Here is a 24,764-nt window from a genome sequence, read left to right on the forward strand (position 1 = left end):
GCAGGTGTGAAATAGAATCACAGAGCCACAGGGTCACTGAGGTTGGAAAAGATCTTCAAGATCGAGCCCAACCTCTGACTGATCTCCCAGCCCAGAGCACTGAGTGCCATGTCCAGTTGTTCCCTGGACACTCCAGCGCTGCTCTGGGCAGCCCTTTCCAGGGCCTGACCAGCTTTCCCATGAAGAAATTCCTCCTGATGTCCAACCTGAGCTCCCTCTGGCAGAACTTGAGGCTGTTTCCCCTTGTCCTGTCCCTGTTCTCTGGGAGCAGAGCCCGACCCCCCCTGGCTGTCCCCTCCTGTCAGGGAGTTGTGCAGAGCCACAAGGTCCCCCCTGAGCCTCCTTTTCTCCAGGCTGAGCCCCTTTCCAGCTCCCTCAGCTGCTCCTGGTGCTCCAGCCCCTTCCCCAGCTCTGTTCCCTTCTCTGGACATGCTCCAGCCCCTCAATGTCCTTCTTGTGAAAGGCCAGAACTGGACACAGATCTTGAGGTCCAGGCACAAGTAAAGGAGCAGAATCTGCTGCCATCCCACCCAGAGAGAGGGAAAGGATCCAATGGTTTGGGTTGGAAGGGGATGTCAAATCTCATCCCATCCCACCCCTGCCATGGACAGGGACATCTCCCACTGTCCCAGGCTGCTCCAAGCCCTGTCCAGCCTGGCCTTGGACACTTCCAGGGATCCAGGGGCAGCCACAGCTGCTCTGGGCACCCTGTGCCAGGGCCTGCCCACCCTCCCAGGGAACAATTCCTGCCCAATCTCCCATCCAGCCCTGTCCTCTGGCAGTGGGAAGCCATTCCCTGTGTCCTGTCCCTCCATCCCTTGTCCCCAGTCCCTCTCCAGCTCTCCTGGAGCCCCTTTAGGCCCTGGCAGGGGCTCTGAGCTCTCCCTGGAGCTTCTCCTCTCCAGGTGAGCCCCCCCAGCTCTCCCAGCCTGGCTCCAGAGGGGCTCCAGCCCTTGGGGCATCTCCGTGGCCTCCCCTGGACTCTCTCCAGCAGCTCCAGGTCCTGCTGCTGTTGGCCCCAGGGCTGGGGCAGCTCTGCAGGTGAGGTGAGATCTCACCTGGGGGGGCAGAGGGGCAGAATCCCCCTCTCCTGCTGCCCGTTCTGGGGGCTCAGCCCAGCACAGGGGGGTTTGGGTTCTCACAGCCAATTCTCATCCTCCAACACCCCAAATCCTTCTCCCAGGGCTGCTCTGAATTCCTCCTCTGCCCAGCCGGGATTGGTGCTGGAATTGCCCTGAGCCAGCACTCAGCCCTGTTGTGCTTTATGAATTTTGCACAGTTCCCCCTCTCAATCCTGTCCAGATCCCTGTGGGTGCCCCATCCCTCCCCTCCAGGGTGGGACCTCCCCACACATCTGGGTATCACATTTGGGTGCCCCGATTCCACTGGAGCTCTGTGTGAGAAAATCTGCCTTTGGAGTGCTCTGGGTTCACGGCTCCCACTCACCTGCAGGTTTGTTTGTTTTTTGTTGTTTTTTTGTTTTTTTTTTTTTTTTTTTTTGAGACAAACCAGTAATTTCTGATGTCACAGGCTCCACTTTCTCTCCCAGCTGTGGTGCAGGGCTGAGGTTTTGCCGACGCTGTGTAACCTTTGATGTAGGATTCACCCTTTGTTCTCCCAGGAACAAAAGGGCAGGACAAAGGAGCATTATGAGATAAAACAACAGTTTTTTTCCGTGGGGAGATTGACCTCTCTGCTGTTTAATCTGTAGCAAAGTCATCCTGGAGCTGCTGCTGGCAGACCCCCCATCCCACCCTGGGCCTGCCTGAAGGTTCTCCAGGGCCAAGCTCCTCCAGACCTCAAATGTTTGCATCCTAATGAAAAAAAAAACCTGGAGAAGGGCTTGTTAAAATGAATTTCCACCTCATACAACGCCACGGTTGTTGTTTTTTAATAAAGCTGGGCATTTTAGTCCTGCAGGCACCTGACAATTCCCAATGTTTTTAGGAAGGGTCAAATTTTAAATATTAAAGAACATCTTCTGAAGCTTCTTGGTGTGTAAAAGCACAAAGCAAGGCCTGCTGGCATTTCTTTCAATGCACTCCTTCATTAATCAGCAATGTTTGGGCATTGTCTGCCCGCCTCAAACTCCTCCAAACACAGCACTGAGCACAAAATTAATTCCCAGGAGCCTGGCACCAGCAAGTGTTTTACTTTCTGCTGGGAGAAGTGTGTGCCTCCAGTTAGTCATTTGTTTGTGTCCCTGCTGGAACTGGAGCTGGCAGGACTGGCCAACAAAGCAGGACTTTGGGATGGTGGCATTTGGTCACATTGTCCCTGGGCTGGACTCGGTCTCACAGCTCATTCAGGCTCCTGAAGAAATAATGATAAACCTCCCTTTGTGCATGAATTCAAAATAAACAACAACGAGGAATGCTGAGCCCGTGCATGTTCCTCACTTATGAGAGAGTTTGGGCAGCCAGAGGTTGGGGACAGGGTTTGCAGGGTCACAGAGCTGCTGCACCAGTTGCATTTGCATTGACTAAGAGTATTCCAGCCATTGTTTGGCGTTTATAAGCTCCTCTGTGCTCTGGTGGATTATTATCTGAGGAAAATGGAACAATAGGTGACCACAGAAATACCCAGCCCAAAACAAAACCGAGGTGCTGGTGGCTTGGTAACCACTGGGAATAATGTGTGAGATCCCAGGGTCAGGGAGGGGTGAGGCCATGGCTGTGTGCACTGCCAATGAAACTGGTGGGAATCAGCTGCAGAAACACAGGGGCTTTACTGGGAAAATTCTGCTGAGATCCACCCAAGGCTCAGCTCAGGGATCAGCAATCCAGGGCCTGACTTGTCCTCTGCTTTCCCAGTGCTTGTGGAATCATTTAGGTTGGAAAAACCCTCTGAGACCCTCGAATCCAACCCTTAACCCACCACTGCCAAGGCCACCATTAAACCACGTCCTCGAGTGCCACACCCACAAATTTTTTTAACACTTCTAGGGATTCCACCACCTCCCTGGGCAGCCTGTTCCATCCTTTCAGTGGAGAAATTTTCCTACTATTTTACATAATTTTGGTGCCTTACATCATGAAACTGCACAGTAAGTGCAGGTCACACAGGGCTGGCCCTTGGTGGGGCCACCAAATTCCTGCCACTGTCTGAGGCAAAAATTCCAGTGCTTGGAGGATGCCTTTGATCATCCTCATGTCCCCTCTGTCCCTGTTTTATCACCACAATGGCTGGGAGGTCACAGCATCTTCTGGATGTCCTGGTGGCATCGTGGCTGTTCATGGGAAGTTTGTGCCCAAAAGGTGGAAGCCAAAATGGTTTTATGGAACGTGGGGTTTCTGAACAAAATTTGGATCTTTTTTAAGGTCATGGGTTTGGTTGATAAAGACAACAGTATGGATGCAAATATTGGGATTCACCAAGGCATGTCACCGAGCATTGTGTGACACTCGGGTTTTAAATTAGCATTAAATGGAATGAATAAGGAATAAATTTGATGGCAATATTAGATAAGGCGTGCGCTGGCCTTTGAAGTTTCTTAATGAGCTGGTTGTGACTGGGAAGATGTAAATTACTGAGAGCACTTCCAGCAGGAACCTGAGGAGCTGATGATTCATTCATCATTTAATATTGTTGACTCTAATCTAGCCAATAACACCCAACATCTGTCCCGGTGAGGAACGCAGATGACGCAGCGTCTGCCAGTGTGTCACTGCAGTCTCCTCGCTCAGGGAACTTTGCTGTGGCTGGCCTCCTACAGGTTCACCTCTGGAGCTTGTCTGACTGTCAAGCCTGAGAGGGAGCCACTCATAGCCAGGTTTTTCCTGGGGCTACGGCATCAGGAAGGCACCTTCCCATGGGGATTCCCTCCTGCCTTCAAAGGCGACATCTAATGGTGTCACTGCGGCCGCTGAAACAACATTTTCAGGGTCTCTCCCACTGCCTGGATGGTTATTAAGTGGCATGTGTAAGAGATTAGTCATCCTTGAGGCTCTCCCTGCACAAAAGGTCAGATCCATCAGGTGGGGTTGGGTTATGAAGGGAGAGAATTCCCCCCAGGAGTTGCAGAGGGACAAAAGGAGAGCAGAGGCAGCGTGGCAGGGCTGGATCACAAAGCTGCTGAATGTGAACATGATGAAAATGTCATTGCTCTCCATTCCTCCTCCTCTGGAAGGATGTGAGGGGCTCACTCAAAGCAACTCAAAGAAAGGTTACAGAAATGAGGCAGGAGCTGGTAAATGTGGACAATTTGGAGTTCAAAAACTCAGGATGTCACGCTCAGCAAAAAAAGGTCACAAAGCAAATCACCTGTGGTGGAACAGGGAGTTCCAGCTCATCAAGAGCTCAACACACGGTGGGCAAACTCAATCTGGAAGAAAGCAGGTGGTGCTTGGGCACGGAGATCACTTTCCAGGGGATTTTGGGGATGAGACTGCGTGCAGGTCTTTGTTGAGGTGTCCTGCTCCAAGGGTTGAGCTTGTGGTGTTCGTGGAGATCATCGTGGATGGATTGGGAGAGTGGGCTGATGTTTCTGCAGGTGCTCCAAAAACCATCTCCATATTTACTCCAGCAAGAGCTACAGGATCTGCTTTCTGTCCAGGAAAAGAGGAGAAAAAACAGAAAATAACTTGTATTTAACTGTCCTAAAAGAGTCACAAACAGGCCGAGGATTTTTGGGTTGTGTTTGCACTGTTACAGCTCCTTCTGGCAGGGTTTAATTTGTGTGGTGTGTTTGCAAAACTTTTGAGGGTGAAAACGTTCCCAGGAGGGTCCATGAGGTGGGATCCAGTGTTCATCTGCCCCGTCTCAGGAATGGCAGTTCTCAGCACAGATTCCATAGAATCACAGGATCATTAAGATTGGAAAAGACAAATCCCTTCCCCACCCCTCTCACCCTGAACACACTCCAGGGCAGGGAAGGAGCACTCTGGAGCTCCAGCCCATCACAGGAAGGCTCCAGTGCCATGAGATTGATTATAGACCTGAAGCCTTGCACAACTATTGAAACCAGGATGTTCCCCTTGAGCATGAGGAAGCTTTGTCTGCTCCCCACAGCTGGAGAGCCCTCACTGCCATCAGAGGCTCTGTGGCCATATAATCATCTTGGGGGGAGTTCTGAGCAGGAGCTGACTACACCATGGGTTTTTTTGTTTGCAGGAGAGAGTTCTCTGAGCTGCTGGAGAAGTTTGGCTCCCAGAGCAACACGGGCTCAGCGCGGAGCTCGCCAGTCCTGCACGGTGGCAGTGAGTAACTCAGCAGGGAACTGAAACCCCTCTCTCTGCAAAAAGAGTTTCCTTTATCCCAGTGTCATCCTGAAGGGGCTGTGGTTGGATTTGGGGTGGGAGTTTGAAGAAAGCTCATCCTTATTGCAGACCCAGAGCGTGGCCAATGCTGCTACAGGGTGATAAGGGAGATTGAATTGGGGTCATAAACCCTGCCTTGATCTCCAGATTCAGCCTAACTGGGCAGGTGACTCCATCAGCAAGTGCAGCTGTAGAATTTTGCTCTGGATTTCAAGGCGCTCCAGCAATAATTCATTCCAAGATCATTATTTTTCATTTGCAAACGGGAAACGTTTAATGAGACTCAACAAAGTTGACCTAAGCAAGATGCCAGCACACAAAGCCACGTGTGCTGGGGGAAGGAAGCTTTCCCTACAACTTGGCATCCCACCTGACCCTTCCCCTATGGCAGGGGTGTGTAGGGTTGGCAGAGGGGTGACAGAGGGAGGCTGAATATTTCCTCTCCTTCAGCCTTATCCTGATGTCTTTAACCACCCTGTGGCTTTCCCCAAAACTCCAGGAGTGCAGCAGCACCATCTCTCAGCATCAGGGCAGGAGGGAGGGTGGTGCTGGAACATCTGTGTGCCCTGGCCTGACTGTGCCTTTGGTGTTCAGGTCGGTACCTGGAGAGCACGTCGTCGGGCTCGTCATCGCGCTCGCAGAGCCCGCTGCTGCTGAGCCCTGCCAACTCCCACGGGCCCTGCCTGGGCACCCTGGGCCACGTTCCTCACGCACAGTACGTACAGACCCCCCAGCACGGCCTGCTGGGCCACCAGGAGACCCCCAAATGTGCACCCAGTACATCATTCCAGTGCTTGGCGAATGGTTTTGTTGATCCTTATGTCCCCGCAATGGGCACGGCATATTTTGGATGTTGTGGTGGTGGCATCTTGGCTGTTTGTGCCCAAGGGGTGAAAAGCTTCCCAGCTGAGATGATCAATATGTTTGCACCATGGTTAACCATGCAGCAGCTCCTCTTCCTCCCCTCTGAATCCCAGGGAGAGGCCGTGGTTTGCAGCCAGCTGAGAGGGCCCTGCACATCACCTCAGAAACCACAAGCAGAGTGTTCCTGCAAGGCTGGTGCTGCTTTCAGGAGGTGTTTTTGGAGCTTGTTTCCCATTGCCCTGCTCCTGGCACTTTGACCCCATGCTCCAAGAGCAGCAGCACCTCTCCATGCAAAAATCCCTGATGGCCTTTGCTTTGGGGTCATCAGCCTGCAGCCAGTGCATCCTTTGGTGGCCAGAGCATCTCCCAGAGTGTGTTTTCATGTGGTCACCTGCCCTTGCAGGGCAGAGGGTTGGACAGGCAGAGCTGGTTTTTCTGCAGAGTCCTGTCTCTGGGGCCTTTCTGCAGAGGGACAGCTCTGAGGGTGTTCACAGCTGTGGAATGGGGACCATTTGTCCCCAGGGCTCAGCAGCTCCTCTCCTCTGCCAGCACAAACAAGCCAAGTCACTGGTAAAGGGAATCAGCCCTCACTGCAGAACCAGTAAATCCTCTTGCTAAATACCAGCTTATTAGGGATTTGCAGAGGACAAATATTTGGCACCAGAGGTTTAAGCTGCTTGCATGGAGTGAGAGACCCACACAGAGGAGACACCAGATCATCTGCTTGGCAGCTGGTTTGGACAAAGCCATCTTTACTGTGCTGTTAATTCCCTCTGGGCTGAGATGTAGAATCCAGAATGGGTTGGGTGGGATGGAACCTCAGAGATCATCTTGTTCCGACACCCCCTCCATGGGCAGGAAAATGGGAATTTAGGGTAGAGGGGCCTGTCTTGGTGGCCTCCTTGCCATGCTGTGCCGTGTTTTGCTTGTCTCCATTCTCATGCCATGCCCCAGTGGTCTTCCCCTGGAATCACAGAGCCTGGAATCACAGACCACTGATTTCCTCTGAGCATTAATGGCCAGCTGTGACATGTCATTTGGGCCATGGGTCTTTTCATGCATGTGGCTGCCACCCTTGTGCCCACCACAGGTTGTCCCCAGGCTGTGACTTCTCCTTGTGGTGTCACCTCCTGCCCCTCCACTGAGCAGTGGGAGTTGGATGCGACGCAATCTCCCCACAGTGTTTGAGATTTTTGGGTTGAACAGAGCATTTTAATGCTGTATTTCATGCCATCATTTCCCTAAAGATCTTAAAGCAATTTTTTTTTATAAGACTAAGGCAGATGCCCCCCTTCACTGAGGTGTCTGACCAGGAGGGATGGCATTGCTTGGGAACTTGTGCTGGTGTCACTGTGAGGCACAGGATGGATGCACAGCTGCTCTTGTGTCTGAAGTTGTAACACCAGGAGCCAGTGCAGACTCTTTGGCTGCTGTGGGAATAAACTGAAAATAAGCTGAGCCCATCCTGTTTGGAGGAAAAGGTTTGCTGATCCTCATACACCACCAAATCCTTCTCCAAACCCCCCTGTTGCTGTGCTGCCCAGTGAAATCTGTGCTCCTGCCAGACCTCCCTGCTGGCACAGTGTGGTCTCCTCACTCAGAGGGGTCACAAGTTGTGATGTGGGTGCAGACCCACACAGAGGACAAGCAGGCAGCAGTTCAGACATGGAAAAGCTTCTTTATTTTTCTGACTCCATTAATTATATACACTTTTTACAGATTGGCCCAAGGAGGTCACAACCTCCTGACTCCACTGTTCACTCTGACCATCAGTCAAATCCTCTCTCAGAGAACAACTATGCAAAACACAAGATAATTTCTAAAAATACATACAGTTTACATGAAACAGTGTGAGAATCGGGCTGCAAAGATTCAAAGACTTGAAAGCACGAAAATGCAGGGCAACAGCACAGAGCCACCGCTGTGGCTGGGCTTTGGTGACCTCCTGGGTCCTGTCCAGCAGCTCTTGGAGGGAAAGGTCCAGCCTGTTTGCTGCTCCTCTTCATCCTCAACTGGGCAGCAGCAGCAGCAGCTCACAGTGTGGTGGGTGTTGCTGTAAAGGAGGCCCATTTCTTAGGGGTATTTTGCATGATTTTGGGTCCAAACCCTCCAAACTCTGCTTAAGACACACCCAGCTGTGCATCCCAAGCTTCTTTTTGATGTTTGCCAAGAGCTGCTTGATGGCTGATCCATCTTAAATTGTTGTCTGGTGATTTAGTTGGATTCAAGCAACAGCAATGTCGATCATTTGTGTGCTTTTGGCTGCAAAACCAGGAATGCCAAATATATTCTGGTTACATCTTTAGTTTCTTCTCTAAATGAGAATTCCCCTGTTTGGGATTAGGAGAGTCAGTGAGCTCCATAACACTGAACAATGTCTGCCAAAGAACAGGAGCCCTCACCTCCCCTTCCCAATGGTGGGTGGAAGAAAAGATGCAAATAAAAGGCTGGGAGAAGGCAGAAGGATCACACATGGGAAAAATCCAGGCAGTTTGTGCAGTGATGTGAGAAGATAACACAGATCACCTTGAGTCTCCTGCTGACTTCTCTCCCTTGCAGCTACTCCATTGACTCAGGAATCCAGAGCATTTCTATAGCAAACTCCTCTGGCTTGGGGCTGACAATCAGTGGTGGATCCAACAGGCCTGATGGGCCCATGATTTATGTCCAGGAGCTTCTGCCAGATGGGGACTGCTACAAGGTAAGACCCTCAGCACCTCTGCCATGAGGAGCATTCCTAGAGGCTCTGGCTGTTCTGAAGCAGCATTTCTAAGAATAGGTAGATAATTGCATGGATTTACGAGGATTTGTGTGGCAGGAGAAGACTTTGGGCAGAGATATCCCTTCTCAGTGCTCTGTCTTTTTCTCCCTGTTTGTTTAGGACGGTCGGCTCCGACCTGGAGACCAACTCATCGCTATCAACAGAGACTCTCTGGTGGGCAGCACACATGAGGAGGCCAGAAAAATAATTGAAAAAGCCAAATTCAGGTAGGCATTAGAAGTATTTCCTGTCATCATCAGCTGCTGTTGAGTCCTGGGCAGAACACTTCATACCAAGGTTTGGTTTCAAGAGCACTATTAGTCTTAAATGATGCTTTAAGGTGGCCACAGAAGGAAATCTTGACGGAATAGATCATCCTGAAGTGTAACCCAGACTTTCCTGATGTTCTGGGCCTCATGAGTATCTCCTATAACTGCCCAGCAGAGCTTTGAAACAGAAATGAAGTTTTTTAAAAAAAAGAGGAAAAAAGGAGAGTCAGGAAAGACCTTATGGATCTGTACAGGAGGGTGGAGCCAGGTGGGGATTGGGCTTTTCTCCCAATTAACAAGTGACAGGACAAGAGCAAACAGCCTCAAGTAGTGCCAGGGGATGTTTAGATTGCACATTAGGGACAACTTCTGCATGGAAAGGGTTGTAAAGCCCAGGGCAGTGATGGAATCACCATTCCTGGAAGTGTTCAAAAACCATGGAGATGTGGCACCTGGGGACACGGGTCAGTGGTGGCTGTGGCAGTGCCTGGGAAATGGTTGAAATCCATCTTAGGGGTCTTTCCCAGCCTTAACCATTCCATGATCCAATGGAATGCAGCTGGTGGAGGTCCAGCTGCCCTGGTGCACCTCCTCAGGCTTTAGGGGAGGTTATCCACCACAGGCATGGCAGCTCTGCAAATCCTTTTGTTTTGTTAATAACCTGCTGTGTGTTTGGTGTTTGTTGTTGAAGACACGAGGGAAGCACAGAAGTGGCCTTTATTCCTGGGAGGGGCCGGTTACATCCTGGGCTGTCAGTCCACAACAACATCCCGTCCCCACCTCCAAAGGCTGTGGGGAATGGCCTGAGCTCCTGCAGGCTGAAGGTCCACGTGAGGTCCCCAGAGGTAGGTGGAAGTTCATCTCTAATAAAACATCAATCCTGGGATCTTTCCTTGATCAGAGAATTCTTCTTTAGGGAGTCCCTGGTAATACTTCTGGAAATGCAGTGGGAAGTCTGGATTGTTGATGTATTTACCTGCAGGCAGATGTTTTAAATCTGAAATAATTTCCTCTGTCTTGGGTTTGAGACAGAGATGGATCAGTGGAGGTAATGACAGGAGTTTCATCTCCAAGGCCTGCATTCAGATCTGTTTCAAGAGTCTCAGGTTTAAAAAAAAAAACAACACAAAGCCCTTCTGTGGATAGCAACCTGCATCTCATTCAGCAGCAGTCATAGGGCTGGAAGGGATCTCTGGAGTCAGTTTGATCTAGGCTCGTAGCCAAAGGCAGGCACAGCTCTTTATTCTTCCAGCCCTGTGATGAGGATGAATCCCCAGCATTCACACACAGCCCATTCCTGCTCCTGACTGCTCTAATGATAAGCCAGGCTCATTCCTCCTGCACAGCCAAGCTCCACATGTTGTTTGCACTTGCTCAAGCCAGGAATGGCTGGACAGGGTTTATCCACACAACCCTGGGGGTCTGCAGCTCCATTCTGTGCATTTGTCACTCCCCTCCTGCCTGGTGCCACGCTGGGTGTCCCTTCTGCCTCTTCCACACAAATTTCCTTCAACAGGGGCTGGCTGGATGTTCCTCTCCTACAAGACCATTCACTAAAAATCTTGATTCCAGCCCTGTGGGGACACAGACTTGCATGAATGTCACATTTTGTGTTGCCTTTGGGGTGCACAAGGCTGGAGATGTGCCCTAAAAAGACACCAGAGCCCCTGGAGCTGGGGCTGAGTGCTGTGGTTGGACCTTTCACCCCCAGTTTATGTGATGCTGTGCCCTTGTATGAAATCACACCATGGGCTGGGCTGAAATGGCTCCTTTCCTCACTTTGCTGCTGAAATATGGAACTTCTGGATTTCCACAGCAGGGAAAGAGAGCCCAGGGATGTGTGCTGCCTGTCTGCATGTCCTCACACCAGTCCTGTGCTCCTCTTGGCACCCACCTGTGTCAGAGCTGCCTTGATGCTGCTCACCCTCAGATTATTTTTCCCTTTCCTTGTGCTTTCAGCCATCACCAGAAAGGGTGTGAACTGATCTTGGCTTCCTGCCCTGCTCACTGGGATAATTATGGGTTTGGGGTAAATATTTACACCTGCCTGTGGTCAGGCTTGGGACCTCCCTGCTGGGTTTGGATGCAGAACTTCAGGGAGAAGCTCTGTGGAGAAACCAGGCAGGGTCAAAACCAGCCTCAGCACTCAAGCACAAGTTACAATAAGGACCAGAGTGTGTGAGCAGAGGTTTTGGGGTGGGTCAGCCTGTGCCAGGTGCTCCCAGAGAAACCCCTGGAGTCTCTTTAGGCCCACCTGTACAAGAGATATCTTGAACTCCTCTATCTCCTGCTCGTTATTTACACCAACACATTCTTCTTAGCAACTGTCTGTGCCATTTTGTCTTGTTTTTTTCTAGAATAGACGTGAAAATCCTTTTCCTGTGCCTTCTTTGTCACCGGACATTTGCCCACCAGAGCTCACGGTCTCAGGTGAGTCCTGCTCAGTCATTCCCTTTGTGTGGGTGACAAACAGCTTTGTGTGGGTTCCTCAGAGCTGAGGATTGGGAAATTATAGAATCACAGAATGGTTTGGGTGGGAAGGAACTTTAAAGCTCATCTCATTCCACCCCCTACCATGGGCAGGGACATCTCCCACTGTCCCAGGCTGCTCCAAGCCCTGTCCAGCCTGGCCTTGGACACTTCCAGGGATCCAGGGGCAGTCACAGCTTCTCTGGGCACCCTGTGCCAGGGCCTGCCCACCCTCCCAGGGAACAATTCCTGCCCAATATCCCATCCAGCCCTGCCCTCTGGCTGTGTAAAGCCATTCCCCTTGTCCTATCACCACATTTTTTTTTAATCAGTGTTTATATTGCTGGAGTGGAATTTAATGGGGTGATAGTGACACTCAGCCTGCTCAGAGAGAGAGAGAGCAGGCAGCAGCTTGGTTTACTCAACGAGTAGTAATTATGTGCATGTTTGCTCATAGTAGCAAAACTCTTTACTAAGGTATTCAAGGAGTGAGGTATTCACAGGAGACAAATTCCTCCACTCTCAGCCTGGGGTTTGTTTGCAGCTGTGGCTTTGCCCACCTCAGACATGCAGCAGGTTCTCCACAGGCCACATTCCCCTCTGGTGGGAATGGGGGGTGTCTGTCAGCATAAAAACAGTCAGGTAATGATAGTTGGGATGTACACAGCAACCCTGGGCTCTGAACAGGCTCTGAGGATGCCCTCAATTGGCCAGATTGGGAAATGGCTTAGAGATGTTAAATCAGATTTCTCTCTACATCCAAGGCTCAATTTTGCATATTTTTCCATGCTGTGTTTCTCTCCACGCTCTGGCTCTCCTGAGCTCTCCTTACCTTTTGTGGAGAGACCCACTCTGTTCACCCAACAGTGTGGCAGCAATGGGGGCTGAACCTGAATCACCCTGCAGCTCCCCAAATCCCTTAACACTACTGAAAACTCAACAACCCCCTGAGCCCAGGGAGACAACAGCCACCAAGGTACCCCATACCCCTGTGACGGGAAGGTTATTCCTGCCCTGAGGGAAAGATGGGGTTTCCCAACAAATCCTGAACAAGAGCTGCCAAGCATTCTTGCAGCTCAGATCCAACAGTCCTTCCTTCCCTGGGCTCTGCTTACAAATCCCTTGCTGTAATTCCCCTCTGGAAGGCTGGAAGAGCAAACACTGGAGGTAAACTGTGTTCAGTCCATCCCTGGGATCAGCAGGAGATGGAGAAGCTGCTCCCAGGGATGCCTGGCTCACCTTGGGTGAGCTCAGCAGCTTCAGCTCTGCCTTCCACACTCCACTGGAGAGGCCCTGGCACAGGGATGAGCTCTACAGATTCCAGGGACACTCAGGTGGCCACCATGGACACCCTGGGGATGGGGACAGAGCAACCCAGCACCAGCAGTGACCCACCAATGGCCTGGCTTAGCTGGGAGATTTTATCACTCCAGGATTTGAGTGTGGGATGCCAAGGAGGCTTTGTGTCATCCAGGGAGACAAGTGGCTTTGAGAGGACAGCCAGGCTGGGAGCCTGGGCCAGGCAGTGCCTCTCTCTGGGAGCCTGATGGATGCCCTGGATGTGGCTGGCTGTGTCCAGAGCTGACAGCAAAGCCACACGGAGCTAATCCTGATTAGCTGGAAGAGTTAAGGCTCTGCCCTTGAACTTGGAGAGGGAAGTGGTGGTGCCTGATCCAGCAAACCCATTTGTTACCTCTTGCTGCTTCCCAGCTGCTGGCCTCAGCAGAGCAGATGGGTGCCTGGATTAGGGGGATTATGCAGCACCTCTGCTGCTCCTCACTGCCTTCTCCTGGCACCTGGGGCTGGAGGGTGAGGGGAGAAGTGCTGCAGGGATGCCAGAGGAGGTTCCTGTGGTGTTAACCAGATCCCAAGCAGGCAAAAGGAATTGCTCCCTGGGCAAATGTTGTGACTGGAATGAGAAGGAATTTTGTCACCTGGGCTGATGGTTTGAGGGTGGGCAGGGGCAGCAACTCTGCACCCTTCTGGAGTCTGGCTGGGTTCTCCAGGAGCAGGTAACACCTTTCACAGCCCTTTTCCTGTGCTGGGCTTGTGTGAGAGAGATGGGACCACTTAAAGCATTATTTATTGCCTCAGTCTCATGAAGGAGTGAGAATGTCTTCACTCCATTTCATGCAACAAGAGACGTGAATTTTGCTTTGCAGACACCTCTACCCAAACGATTCCCCCTTTAATATCTATTTTTGATTTTCCAGCACCTGCTTCAGCTCCTAACTACAAAACAGCTTCAGGCACCAAACCTAAAGTAGCACTGGACCCCCACATCAGGCTCAAGGATGGAAAACTGGAACTGGTGAGTGGCAGAGTCCCTCTCCTTGTGCACTATACAGGAAATAATCCATCTTCAGGTGAGTTTGCCACAGACTGAGCCCAGCCTCTGAAGGTAAAGAGGATGGAACATCCTGACTGTGTCCAAAAAGGGCATTTAAACATCTTTTGGCTCCTCTTGGTTATTTCTTGGTGCTCCAGAAGTCTTTTCCTGACCTCTCTTGGACATCATGCCATTGACTAAGGTTGTGCCCTCTAAACTTCTGGTGCTGTGTTGTAATTCTCTAGGGAAATGGTCTCTCCCTCCTGACCCCCTGGAGTCCCTGAGCACTTAGAGTGACCCTTAATTCCTTCTCTGACCCCACTGCCTGTGGTCCAGCTATCTCTCTTCTGAGCTGGAGGTTATAAATTGTCTCCCCTTCCTTTGTTCTACCTCTTTCCCCCCTGGAAATTCGAAGAATAAAGGCCTGGGACAAATGTCTTGGGAAAAGGGCCTCTTCTGAGATATCTCAGTGCTGCTGTCCCTGCCGGGGTGATGAGATACCTCATGGAGGAGCCATCCAGAACCACCAATTCTTCCATCATTTTATAGAAAACACATTCCATGGGCGCGGAGTGGAGGTGCCTGAGGAAGGCAGGGTGTCCTGGAGGGGCAATCACAGTTTGGGCACTTTGGGTTCCTGCAGCGTTTGAGGAAGGGACTCAGGGACAGAAAATCCTTAGAGGGATTGATGTGATGAACATCTGCTGCCACCCCACGGCAGCTGCGGGATTTTAAAGGCTGGGAGCCTGCAGTGCTTGCACAGGGAGCAGCAGGAGGTGGGACAGCAGGTGGATCTCACCCTGCTGCTGCTGGAAAGGTGAATGAGGATCCTTCTGCAGCCCCTTCCCAGGAGAACCTTTCACTCAAGCTCTTTCCCAGAGTCTGCTGAGCTCCACTTTGTCTTTTAAAAGCTTTCGCCAGCAGGGAAGTGGGGCTTGCACAGGTTTATCTGCTTCTCTGTGCTGCCCTGAGGTTGAGCTGATAAGTATCAGCAGTAGTTAAAGCATCAGGAGTAATGAGAGAGCAAAACATGCAGTGGAGGAGCAAAATGTTTGAATGTCTCCTCTCTCCATGAGAAATAATCTGTATAAAGCTTTTATCTTCCTGGTCCCAAACACAATTTCTGGGCAGTAAGAGAAAGGAGAGGCTGAGTCTTGCTAAAACTCCACTGGCCTTTGATAAAAGTCCTGAAAACTCATCATCAGAGATGCAAATCTGATTGCAGATCAAACGTTCTTGGAGGGATGTGAACCTGTGTTCAGGAACAGATATTTCTGTACGTGTGCAGCAAAGGAGAGACTGGAAATCCAATCCAAGCCTGTTCCTTTGGGAGATGCTGCCTGGAGAAACCCAGCACCAAGTGTCTCCCCCAAAGAGTTCCTTTTTCCCAGTATTTTTCTTTTTAAAGGCTCCTTGTTTCTGCTCAAGGTTCTGCAGTATCTTGGTCTGGATGTGACCGAGGAGAAGAAGAGGCAGCTCCGGCAGAGCCTGACCACGGATTCACAGGGGACTGTGGCCTATGGAGGTGAGCGGGTCCCCAGGGGAGATCTGGCATTTCTGGGCTTCCCTGTGTTGTGGTTTGAAAGCAAAACGAGTGAGAGGCTCCAAGTCAGAGATATAATTTAATAAGAAGAAAGGTAAAAAGGTAAAAATAAAATAAAATAAAATAAAATAAAATAAAATAAAATAAAATAAATGCAGTAACACAAAGGAGCACTGACAGAGTCAGAACACACCCTGAGCAGGGTGGGGGGAGCAGTCCAGGTGAGGGGCTCTTCCTGAAGCAGTGATCCCACAGAAAGGTCTGGGAGCTCTGCTCCTCTGGGAATCCAGTGGCTCAGGGCTGCTTGTCCTGTCCCAAATCCCAGATTCTCTCCAGGTGGGAATGCTTGGCTCCTCCCCCTGGGCATTGGGAGCATCTCCCAATGGGATGAGGAGTCGTGCAGTGGCTCCTTGATGGCCCATTAAACAGAGAGAGCTCCTGGAGGGAGTTCCCTGTGAGTCCTGGGCAAGGCATTGATGGGCCATGAGCAGAAGAGCCCAAAGGAGGGGCCTGGGAAAACACTGCCCCACCTGGTTTAACAGCTCATGGGGATGGGGATGGAATAAATACTTTGTGTACATCCTACACTGCAACCCAGGACAACCTGGCAGCTAAAAAGGGACACAAGTGGCAGGTGAGACACCTGCCTGGAGCCTATAAAGAGTCACAAACACAATAGAAGGCGTTCTGTAGAATTAATGGAATCCTGGAATGATTTGGGTTGGAAGAGACCTCAAAATTCACCTCATCCCACCAGACACCTTCCACTATCCCAGGCTGCTCCAAGCCCTGGCCAAAGGACACTCCCAGGGATGGATCAGCCACAGCTTCACTGTGAAACCTGTGCCAGGGATGAAGTGAGATCATCTTTGTGGTCCCTTTGTGCCCAAACCATTCCATGTTTCTGTGATTGTGTCACTGGAAGCTCTGGTGCCACCTCTGCAATGGTTCCCACCTGTCCCACCCAGCCCCTTCTGCTGCAAAATGAATGTGGCCTTTTAGATTTGTTAATTTAACACTTTTTCCAAGTGCTGAACTCACTGAGTTGTCCTTGTTGTTTAAATCAGCAACATGAGAAATGGCAGCAGGTGCCTTTTGTCAGGGAAATGTGGGTTTAGCTTGAAATTTTAAAACTTTCAGAACCATAGTCATGAAAAACTCCCCTGTGAAAACATCTGGGGTTTTCTGGGTTTTAAAAATGGATTTTTTTTCAGTTAGATATGAAACAGAAGTCTGATAAAAACTGTCAACAACTCATTTAAGCTTGATGGGATTGCAGAGGAACCCAGGATTATTAGAGAAACCTGTCTGGCATCTCTAAACCCTCCTCAGCACCACTGGGTGGCCCCCAAATCAGTGACATCTTCTCCTAAAACGCAGCAATTTTCTCTTTTAACCTGGTACAAACTGCTTGTTTCCCACAGATGTTCTCCAAGCACTCAGGGATGTGATGCAGGAGGAGCTGGACGAGGCTGGCCTGGCCTCAGGCTCTGTGCTCTTCACTCAGCATGAAGTGGCCAATTTGCTGGACACATCAGCTTTCCACTCCCCGGTCAGTCACCCCAAAGCTCTTCTGCACTCAATCCATGGATCTTCTGCAGGAAATCCATGGAATTCTGAGATGGGAAAAGCTAAATGACCGTTTTCTGCTTGTTCTAGAGTTGGAAAGACAAGGCAGAAATATTCATTAGTCATTTTTTAATAGGAAATTCTATAAAAGACTTCAAACTTCTCATTTTTAATGAGGAAATAATAGTATCTATAGGGTGATATGAGGAAGCAGCCTGGCAGTTATGCAGAAGGAAAAATTGCCATAATTAATCAGTTCTAAGTCATTTGGTTTGGTTCACGAAGTGAAATTTCCCTTTAGCTCAGCTATTTCAGCAATGAGGGGGGATCAGAGAGTGAAACTCTGGGGGGCAAAATGAACCATCCCAGAGCTGAATTATTGAATGTGCCTTTTGATCTAGTGCATAAAACCACTGACTCCTTTTTGAGGTGATTTTGATTCGATGTGTGATGACTCTGCCCCTCTCCTTTGCAGACCTTTGACTCTCTGAACTGCAATGGCAACGAGGACCTGGAGCAGCTTCAGCTAGAGATGAGGGATCTGAGGCACGAAGTCCGCAGGCTGAAGGTGGAAACCTCCCCTCAGAGCAGATTTCTGGCCTGGGGTGTTGTGCTGTAGCTCTCCATGGGGGTGATGGGGTGGCCTGTCCCTCTGGAGAAATGAGCAGTTTGCATTCTGTGCATTCCCCGTCACACAGGAGCCTCTCACCCTCCACTCTCCTTAATTGCCTCTTTCTGCCTCTCAACCTCAAAGGAAAAGTTATTTGTACTCAAAGCATGCAGTCCCTTCTCGGCAGGGAGTTAATATATTTTTTTAAAAAGCAGGTCTCATTAAGAATTCCAGTGTGTGATTAACAGAAGCAGCACCTGTGCTCTCACCCTCACTTGGCTGTGTCCAGGTGGAACTCTGCAGGTCACAGCCCTGAAATCTCTCCCTGTGGGGGGAAAAGTGCACAGAACTTCTGTAAAATAATATTCTGGTGGGTAGGGGCATTTCTAGAAAATGTCCTTGTAGTTTGTTGCCTCTAATCTGGTGAAAATATTTCCCACAGTCACTGCTGAGAGAAGTGGAGAGCAGCAAGAAGCTGATGGAGGATGAGCTTCAGAGGCTGAACCAAGTTAGTGCAGGGATTTCTGGGGTGTTTGGGGGTTGGCAAAGGGGAAGGGGATGTGGTGTGTTCATCAGGAGCTCTGGGTGCTTGCAGAAGGCACTGGGGTTCCTGTCAGAGAACCGGACCCTGCACAGCAAACTGCAGATGGCCGAGATGGTGCAGAGACAGGCTCACAGTGCTGAGCAGGACTACGAGGAAGTGATCCACCTGCTGGAGGCTGAAATTGCAGAACTGAAGATGCAGCTGGCGGGGAAAAAAGCAAAGCACGTCTCTGAAGTGGAGGTAAAGCAACCCCTCGGTCTGGGGAAAAACCCACAACCCTTCAGGCTCTTCTCCTGTGGGGTCAGAGAGTCATGGAATGGTTTGGGCCAGAAGGGAACAAAAAGCTCATCTCATTCCAACTCCCCCTTCCACTATCCCAGTTTGTCCCAAGTCCCATCCAGCCTGGCCTTGGACACTTCCAGAGATCCAGGGGCAGCCACAATCAAAATTATCCTCCTTCTATTACACAGGAGAAAATGAAATAGCACATAGGTCATTTGCTGTGTGGGACCACAAGGCCAACCACACTCTCTGAATCTGCATTAAAATTTACATAACTTCCACTGTCCCTTCCCAAAGGACACTGCTTTGGCTTGTGGCAAATGTCACAATCTGTAGTTTCCATAAGCCAAGGCTGGAGCAGCAGCACCACCTCTGTCCTCCTCCTGTGTCCCTGCCTCAGGAGGACATCCTGGAGCTGAAGAGGCAGCTGTCCCTGGCCGATGGCCAGCTCAGAAAATCCGAAGTCTCACGGAAACGCCTGGAGATCTGCAATAGGAAACTGCTCCTGTTTGTGCAGGTGAGGTGTGGGCACCACCACAGCCCCTTCCCTTCAGGGTTCTTTTGCAAGTCCAATCAACTTCCTGCTCCATAAGCAAGAGGGGCTTTTTATTTTCCTGTCTCACCTGAAAAAGTCACTGTGTGTTGGTGAGGAGGAAGCAGGGAATGAACTCAGATCTCCTCATATCCCTGGGAGCGATGCAAACTCCGTGGTGCAGGTTTTGCTGGTGGCTCTGCTCCTCCTGGCTCCCTGTGCTGAGGCTGCTCCAGCAGCTCTGCTGTCAAAATCAGCCATGCTCACCTTCCCTTGCTGTAGCTCAGGGTTGATTCTCAGCCATGCTCACCTTCCCTTGCTGTAACTCAGGGTTGCTTCTCTACAAATAGGAACCTGGAATGTTCCTTTGCTTTTCCAGTGCTTTTTTTCCTCCCAGATTTCTCACAAAATCTCACAGTTTAGTCTTTCAGTTGGTGGTTTTTCCACTTCGTTCCCTATATTGGGAACAGCAGTATGTGTAATTAATAAACTGGCCAGCATGGGGAATATTAGTGAATCTGCTATGGCTACTGGTGGCTTGTCCCAAGAACTCTTGAAATCAAGCAGAAACAGTGGAACAAAATGAAATGCAGATGCTGTGTCCTCTGCTTCAGAAAAGGGAGGATTAGATACCTCCAGAGCTTCAGCACAATATGCTGGAGGCTGTGCAGTTTGGGGTCAGACACTGGAAATACATCTCACTTGACCCCAGGGTCAAACATCACAAAGTTTTGAGCAGTGGAGCAAAATATCTTCCTTTTTTTTTTCTCCACCCCTCAGTAGTGTTGGAGAAGTGCATGGAAATGAGAGTTTACACGTGCAGGTCCAGCCCAGGAGCCAGGGGTTGCTGCCAGCAGTGATCACTGAAATGCAGCCTGCAAAATTATTCCTTGGAAGAGGATTTTTGCGTTGCATTTCATGTATTTTAGCAGTGGTAATTAAATGCAGGATTCAGATGTGTCTATAGAGTCATGAACGCTGCCTGAGCTGCAAAAGGCCTTGAGATATTCGCTCCAAGGGCAATGAATAAGCAGAAGCTGATTACTGTCATATTAAATCTGATCATCAGGAAAAACCCATGGGGTTTGTTCTCAGGAATTATTCATTCCTACAAGTTTGAAACCTTTTTTTTTTTTTTTTTTTTTTTTTTTTTTTTGGTTGCATGACAGAACATTCACAAGATCCTGAGCACACACAGCCATTTGCCAGATGAGAAAAGGTAGGAGATGGCTTCTGGTGATGAACAGCAATGGGAAATGTCCTTTTTTGACCTTACTTAGGGGAAGGTGCTTCACACGTAACCCAGCCAGGGTTTCTAAACATACTTTCACTTTGGAAGTGAAACCATAGGAGAAAGATGATCTGGAGGCTGCTGGTGGGTTGGTGCTGGGGGATTTTGGCCTCTGTTCAGGCTTTTTTTTGGGAGCAAATACCTGAAATTCTGCTCGGCTTAAATTGCTCTTGTCAGCAGAGACCCCGAGCAGGTTGTTTCAGAGCAACAGAATTCTGACCCACCTGCTTTTCCAAACATAAACCAGGTTTTGGCTCCAGGACCACCTCCTTTTTTATCAGCAGTTAGAGTAGATAGAGTATAAGGAAAAACAGCTGCAGAAACAGAGTTCAGGCTTCTGGACTCCCCTCCAACCTGAGCCTATCTCCTCCTATCACTTGGGCATAAATGTATCACAACTCTGTGTGGTTTTAACTGATTAAATCATCGAAAAGTCACTGTCCCATCAATAATGGCCAATCCATTTAAAAGCCAGTTTTTAAGAGGGATGGAAATCAGTTTTTAAATTTCCAAGATGGTTATTTCTACTGTGACGAGGGGTAAATAAATGCTTGTGACAAATTCTAAAGAATATTTTGCTATTTGTCTGGAAGAAATACTTCTCTGACAGAAGTATTGATGGCACTTTCCGTATTTATAAGCGTCAACCACGAAACAGAAGAGGATAAAACAGAGGCAGTCTCAGACACATCTCTTCCATCTTCAGATCTTGTTGACCTTTTGCTGTCAGAAGCTAAAGAACTGTTAGCACCAATCCTCCCCAACAAGGACGGTAAGCACTGAATGAACTGGGGAAAGCTGAACCCCAGCAAGTCTCAGGGATCTCTGTCAGTGTTGTTGACAGTTTCCAGCACCTTCTATATTTTTCCCTGATTCTCTCGTGCTCACTGAGATGTAACTGCCCTCCCTATATCCATGTGAATCATCTTTGAATCTGCAATGCAGACTCACAGGGGATGGAGTCAAAGAGCTCTGCCCAGAGCCAGAGGAAAGGCATTTATCCAGGGGAAAAAAAATCCTAATAGGCAGGAGGATGGTTTCACAGGATCATTGAAATGCTGGTTGAAAGGGACTGCTGGAGATCAGATCTTCTGCTCCAAGTAGGGCCGTCCCAGTAGAGGGGATCTGCAGTGGGTTTAGCCAGCCAGGATGGAGATCCACAGCCCTCCTGGATGGTGTTCCCTCACCGCTCTGTGACAAAGATCTTCCCAGCAGCCAGCCTGACTCCCCCAGGGGCAGGCTGTGCCCCTGCCCCCAGTTACACTGCCTGCACTGCCAGGAACAGCTCAGCTCCAGCATCCTTTAACTGCCCCCTGATGGAGCAGTGGGGGCTGTGAAGTTGCCTCTCGGCCTCCTCTTTGCCAGGCTAAACAAGCCCAGATCCCTCAGCCCTCCCCAGTCTCCCTCTGCAGCCCTGAGGCTTCCCTTGCTGGACCCTGTCCAGTTTCCCAACAGCTTTAAACCCAAGATCCAAATTTTCCTTCTGCCATCCAGGTACAACTACAGCAACGCTGAGCAGAAGGGAACAGTCACCTCCCCATTTCCTTGGAGTAAAAACCAGCCATGCTCCCTTTTCCTCACCTCTGTGAGAAAATCAGGGAACAGGCATCCAGCTCCATGGGAGTCTGGATTAACTTCCCAGCTCTGGGACTCTGAAGTGGTCCACCAGCCATAAATATTTCTTGGCAGCAAGGATTTCACCCTGCTTGTCTCTTCACACATAAAATGAGTGTCCAACCTCCTCAGTGTCACGTCCAGGTGAATGCACAGCCCCAAACAGGTGCCCAGTCCTTGCCCTTTGATGCCATTCACCAGCTCAGTGTGGCCATGGCCCAGCACAGGCTTTGTCTCAAAGCACAAGACACAAAGGAAATAATTGCAGCCTTTCAGGAACACCTCTGGTTTACAGAGCTGTCAGCATTTTCTGAGCTCCTGCCCCATTGAAATGTGCATTATCATAATGCAGCAGCATTGGGCATGTTCTCTGCACTAACACTTGGCTCTGTGCTTCCCTCTGCAGCTCTGCCATGGGACAAGGACCAGTGCCTGCCTGCTGAAGGAATCCCAAATTACAAGGAGTAGGTGTCAAAACTGCTGTGGTCTGTAATTTGGACAACACAGATACTAAAAATTCCTGTTTGTTTTGTTGGGTTTTTTTTTTAACCGAAACTGTTGCTTGACAGCTTTTGATCAGAGGCCTCCAGATGGCCGTGACAGAGAAATACTGTGAAATTCCTAGACAGAAAGAGACTTCCTGCCCTGCACGGTGTGAATTCCTGGATTTCTCTTTTGCTTTATAAAATGCTGTTTTTTCCTTCAGGCCAGATGGGAATTGGTGGTTCTGTGGCTTGTCTAGCTGGCATTTTTATAGTGAAAAAGCATCACTGAATATGTTAATCTTTCATGCTGTGATATCGAGATGCCATGAAGCTCCAGACAAGGAGAGCAGGATGACATGGCTTTGTTTGAACCTTAAACTGTTAAATTTCCCTGAAACCTCTTAAATGACTTATATTTAACAGAGCCATTTCCTAAAGTTATCTGAAAGGGCACTTTGAGACCTAAATAGTCTCCTACTGCTTCCTTAGCTTAACTCAACCTGAAGATCTGCCAGCACAGTTTTTTGTTTAGGTACAAAGAAGCCATTTGCAAATGATAATTTCAAGGTTATGAAAAGCATTTTCAGACAAAACAGGCAGCCTGCACAGTCTAACCAGGCAAGATCTGTGGCCTCCTCTTCTTTCCTAAATAACGAGTGCTGTATTCACATTATCCTTTTGTGTCCTTCTCCCAAACTACCTAAGGCATGTTTCTCCTTTTCAGCCACCTCCATCAGAAGACCACATGGCCCCCTCCTGCAGGCCAGACCAAGAGTGACCAGCCACAGCCACCAAGCCCAACAGAACTGCCTAAGAAGTTGACATAAATATCCCACAGCTTGGTGGGGCTCCAAACCACGGCCATCCATCCCATGGGAGATGGGAATACACCCTCCAGGCACCTCAGCTTTCAGGCCAAGCAGACTGAGAACAAGCTTTCTGACACAAGACTAATTCTTCCTAACTCTCCAAGACTTTTTCAGCAGCCTCCCCCTGCGTGTCTACCTCCGAGTTACCATACAAGGCTTTTCGCTCACGGTTTCGCAGCTTTATAGTGGAAAAATATTCTCAAGAGCCTACAGAGGCCTGGATTTCAGTGGCAGCCTTTTTAGAGCTTGTATTCTGGGTAGCATGAATGTACCTGAGGGACTCAGGGGTCTCCAGCAGATCCCTTTTGGTATTTCAGATGAAAAACCAAAGTCTATTTAGTGGCTGTAATCAAAGCAGCTTAATCCTTAGTGTTCTAGCTGTCTCGGGGTAGGTACTTCTCTTTTTATTCTTTTTGTATAGTTTATTCCAGTGGGAAGCAGCACCTCAGGCAGTTGCTGGCCAGAGTGCAGGACAGCCAGAAGAGTGCCAGGGTCACAGTGTGGCCACCGAGCCCTCCCTGGAATGTGGGGTGGGACATAGTGGGCATAGTGAACATAGCTCAGTGAAAGTCCCCGGTGTCACTGGGAAATGGGATCCACATGATGCAAGAGCGAGGCAGCAATGAATGGGGGATCAGCTCTGAGACGGGCAGAGGTCTGGGAAATAAAATGGAAACACTCCTCACGAGGAGTTTGCTCTCTGGGTTCTGATTGCAGCTGCTGCGTTCAGCGTCTCACAGACAAAGACACAGCCTGAGACCATTTTTTCCTCCCTCTTATTTTGGCAGCTCCTGGGGAGATGCATTGAGAAGTTGCAGGGAAATGGGGTAGAATCTGGCCTTTACAAAGCATTTGTTGAGATTACTTCAAGTCTTCTTTGTGGGGGTTCAAAGCATGTGGGTCCTTTATTGTCTAAATTAAAGGCTTAGGAAAAAATCATGACCCTCACCAGTATCTCCAGTACTCGAGGTATCACTGCACTGCTAAACCAGCAACTGTGTGGTGGAACTATATCACATAAATAACCAGGCTGAAATTTGGGGTAAGCTTAATTTCATAGCTTGGAGTAAATTAAATCTTGGGAATGCAGAATATAAATTAAAGGACTTATTTTAAAAGGAGACATAATCCTTTGGACTGTTTACAAGGAATATTCCCAGGAAGGAGAAAATATTAAATCTTGGGATACCATGTGTTTAATAGCTCGTTCCCCAATGCTCTCTGCTGTGATGAAATGATAGCAAATCCTGTTACCTGTGGGTTTGGCCCTAGAGCTTTGTTCTCATCTCCTGTGTTACACAGACAGGTACAAGGTACACACAGCAAAATCCAGTCTCACCAGTCTGGTGTACCCCAACTCTGGAAAAACACCTCCAGTTCCCCTGGGGTTACCCAGCAGATCCCAGTCTGCTCCTGGCAGGGTTTCTCCAAAAGCATTTGGCTGGAGGTGGCATCCTAGGGAGATGTCTCCAGCC

The 24,764-nt window shown here is 49.5% G+C and overlaps 1 protein-coding gene across 1 annotated transcript in view; it reads left to right on the top strand.

The window, feature by feature from the left end:
- Nucleotides 1-23,247, top strand: part of LOC310915644 (syntaxin-binding protein 4-like) — a gene marked incomplete at both ends in the record, with an annotated part of 45,110 nt that extends 21,863 nt beyond the window's left edge. Inside the window, 17 exons of the mRNA XM_083872700.1 lie at nucleotides 5,113-5,198; nucleotides 5,853-5,973; nucleotides 8,682-8,823; nucleotides 9,004-9,110; nucleotides 9,844-9,997; nucleotides 11,510-11,582; nucleotides 13,835-13,932; nucleotides 15,379-15,475; nucleotides 16,918-17,045; nucleotides 17,538-17,630; nucleotides 18,115-18,180; nucleotides 18,268-18,456; nucleotides 18,899-19,015; nucleotides 20,200-20,249; nucleotides 20,963-21,093; nucleotides 22,342-22,399; nucleotides 23,145-23,247. Coding sequence (XP_083728826.1) covers nucleotides 5,113-5,198; nucleotides 5,853-5,973; nucleotides 8,682-8,823; nucleotides 9,004-9,110; nucleotides 9,844-9,997; nucleotides 11,510-11,582; nucleotides 13,835-13,932; nucleotides 15,379-15,475; nucleotides 16,918-17,045; nucleotides 17,538-17,630; nucleotides 18,115-18,180; nucleotides 18,268-18,456; nucleotides 18,899-19,015; nucleotides 20,200-20,249; nucleotides 20,963-21,093; nucleotides 22,342-22,399; nucleotides 23,145-23,247 — 1,813 coding nt within the window. The remainder of the gene's footprint in view (nucleotides 1-5,112; nucleotides 5,199-5,852; nucleotides 5,974-8,681; nucleotides 8,824-9,003; nucleotides 9,111-9,843; nucleotides 9,998-11,509; nucleotides 11,583-13,834; nucleotides 13,933-15,378; nucleotides 15,476-16,917; nucleotides 17,046-17,537; nucleotides 17,631-18,114; nucleotides 18,181-18,267; nucleotides 18,457-18,898; nucleotides 19,016-20,199; nucleotides 20,250-20,962; nucleotides 21,094-22,341; nucleotides 22,400-23,144) is intronic.
- Nucleotides 23,248-24,764: the final 1,517 nt, after the last annotated feature.

Source organism: Zosterops lateralis, assembly GCF_965231275.1.
Source record: "Zosterops lateralis genome assembly, chromosome: 15".
In the NCBI taxonomy this organism is placed as follows: Eukaryota; Metazoa; Chordata; class Aves; order Passeriformes; family Zosteropidae; genus Zosterops; species Zosterops lateralis.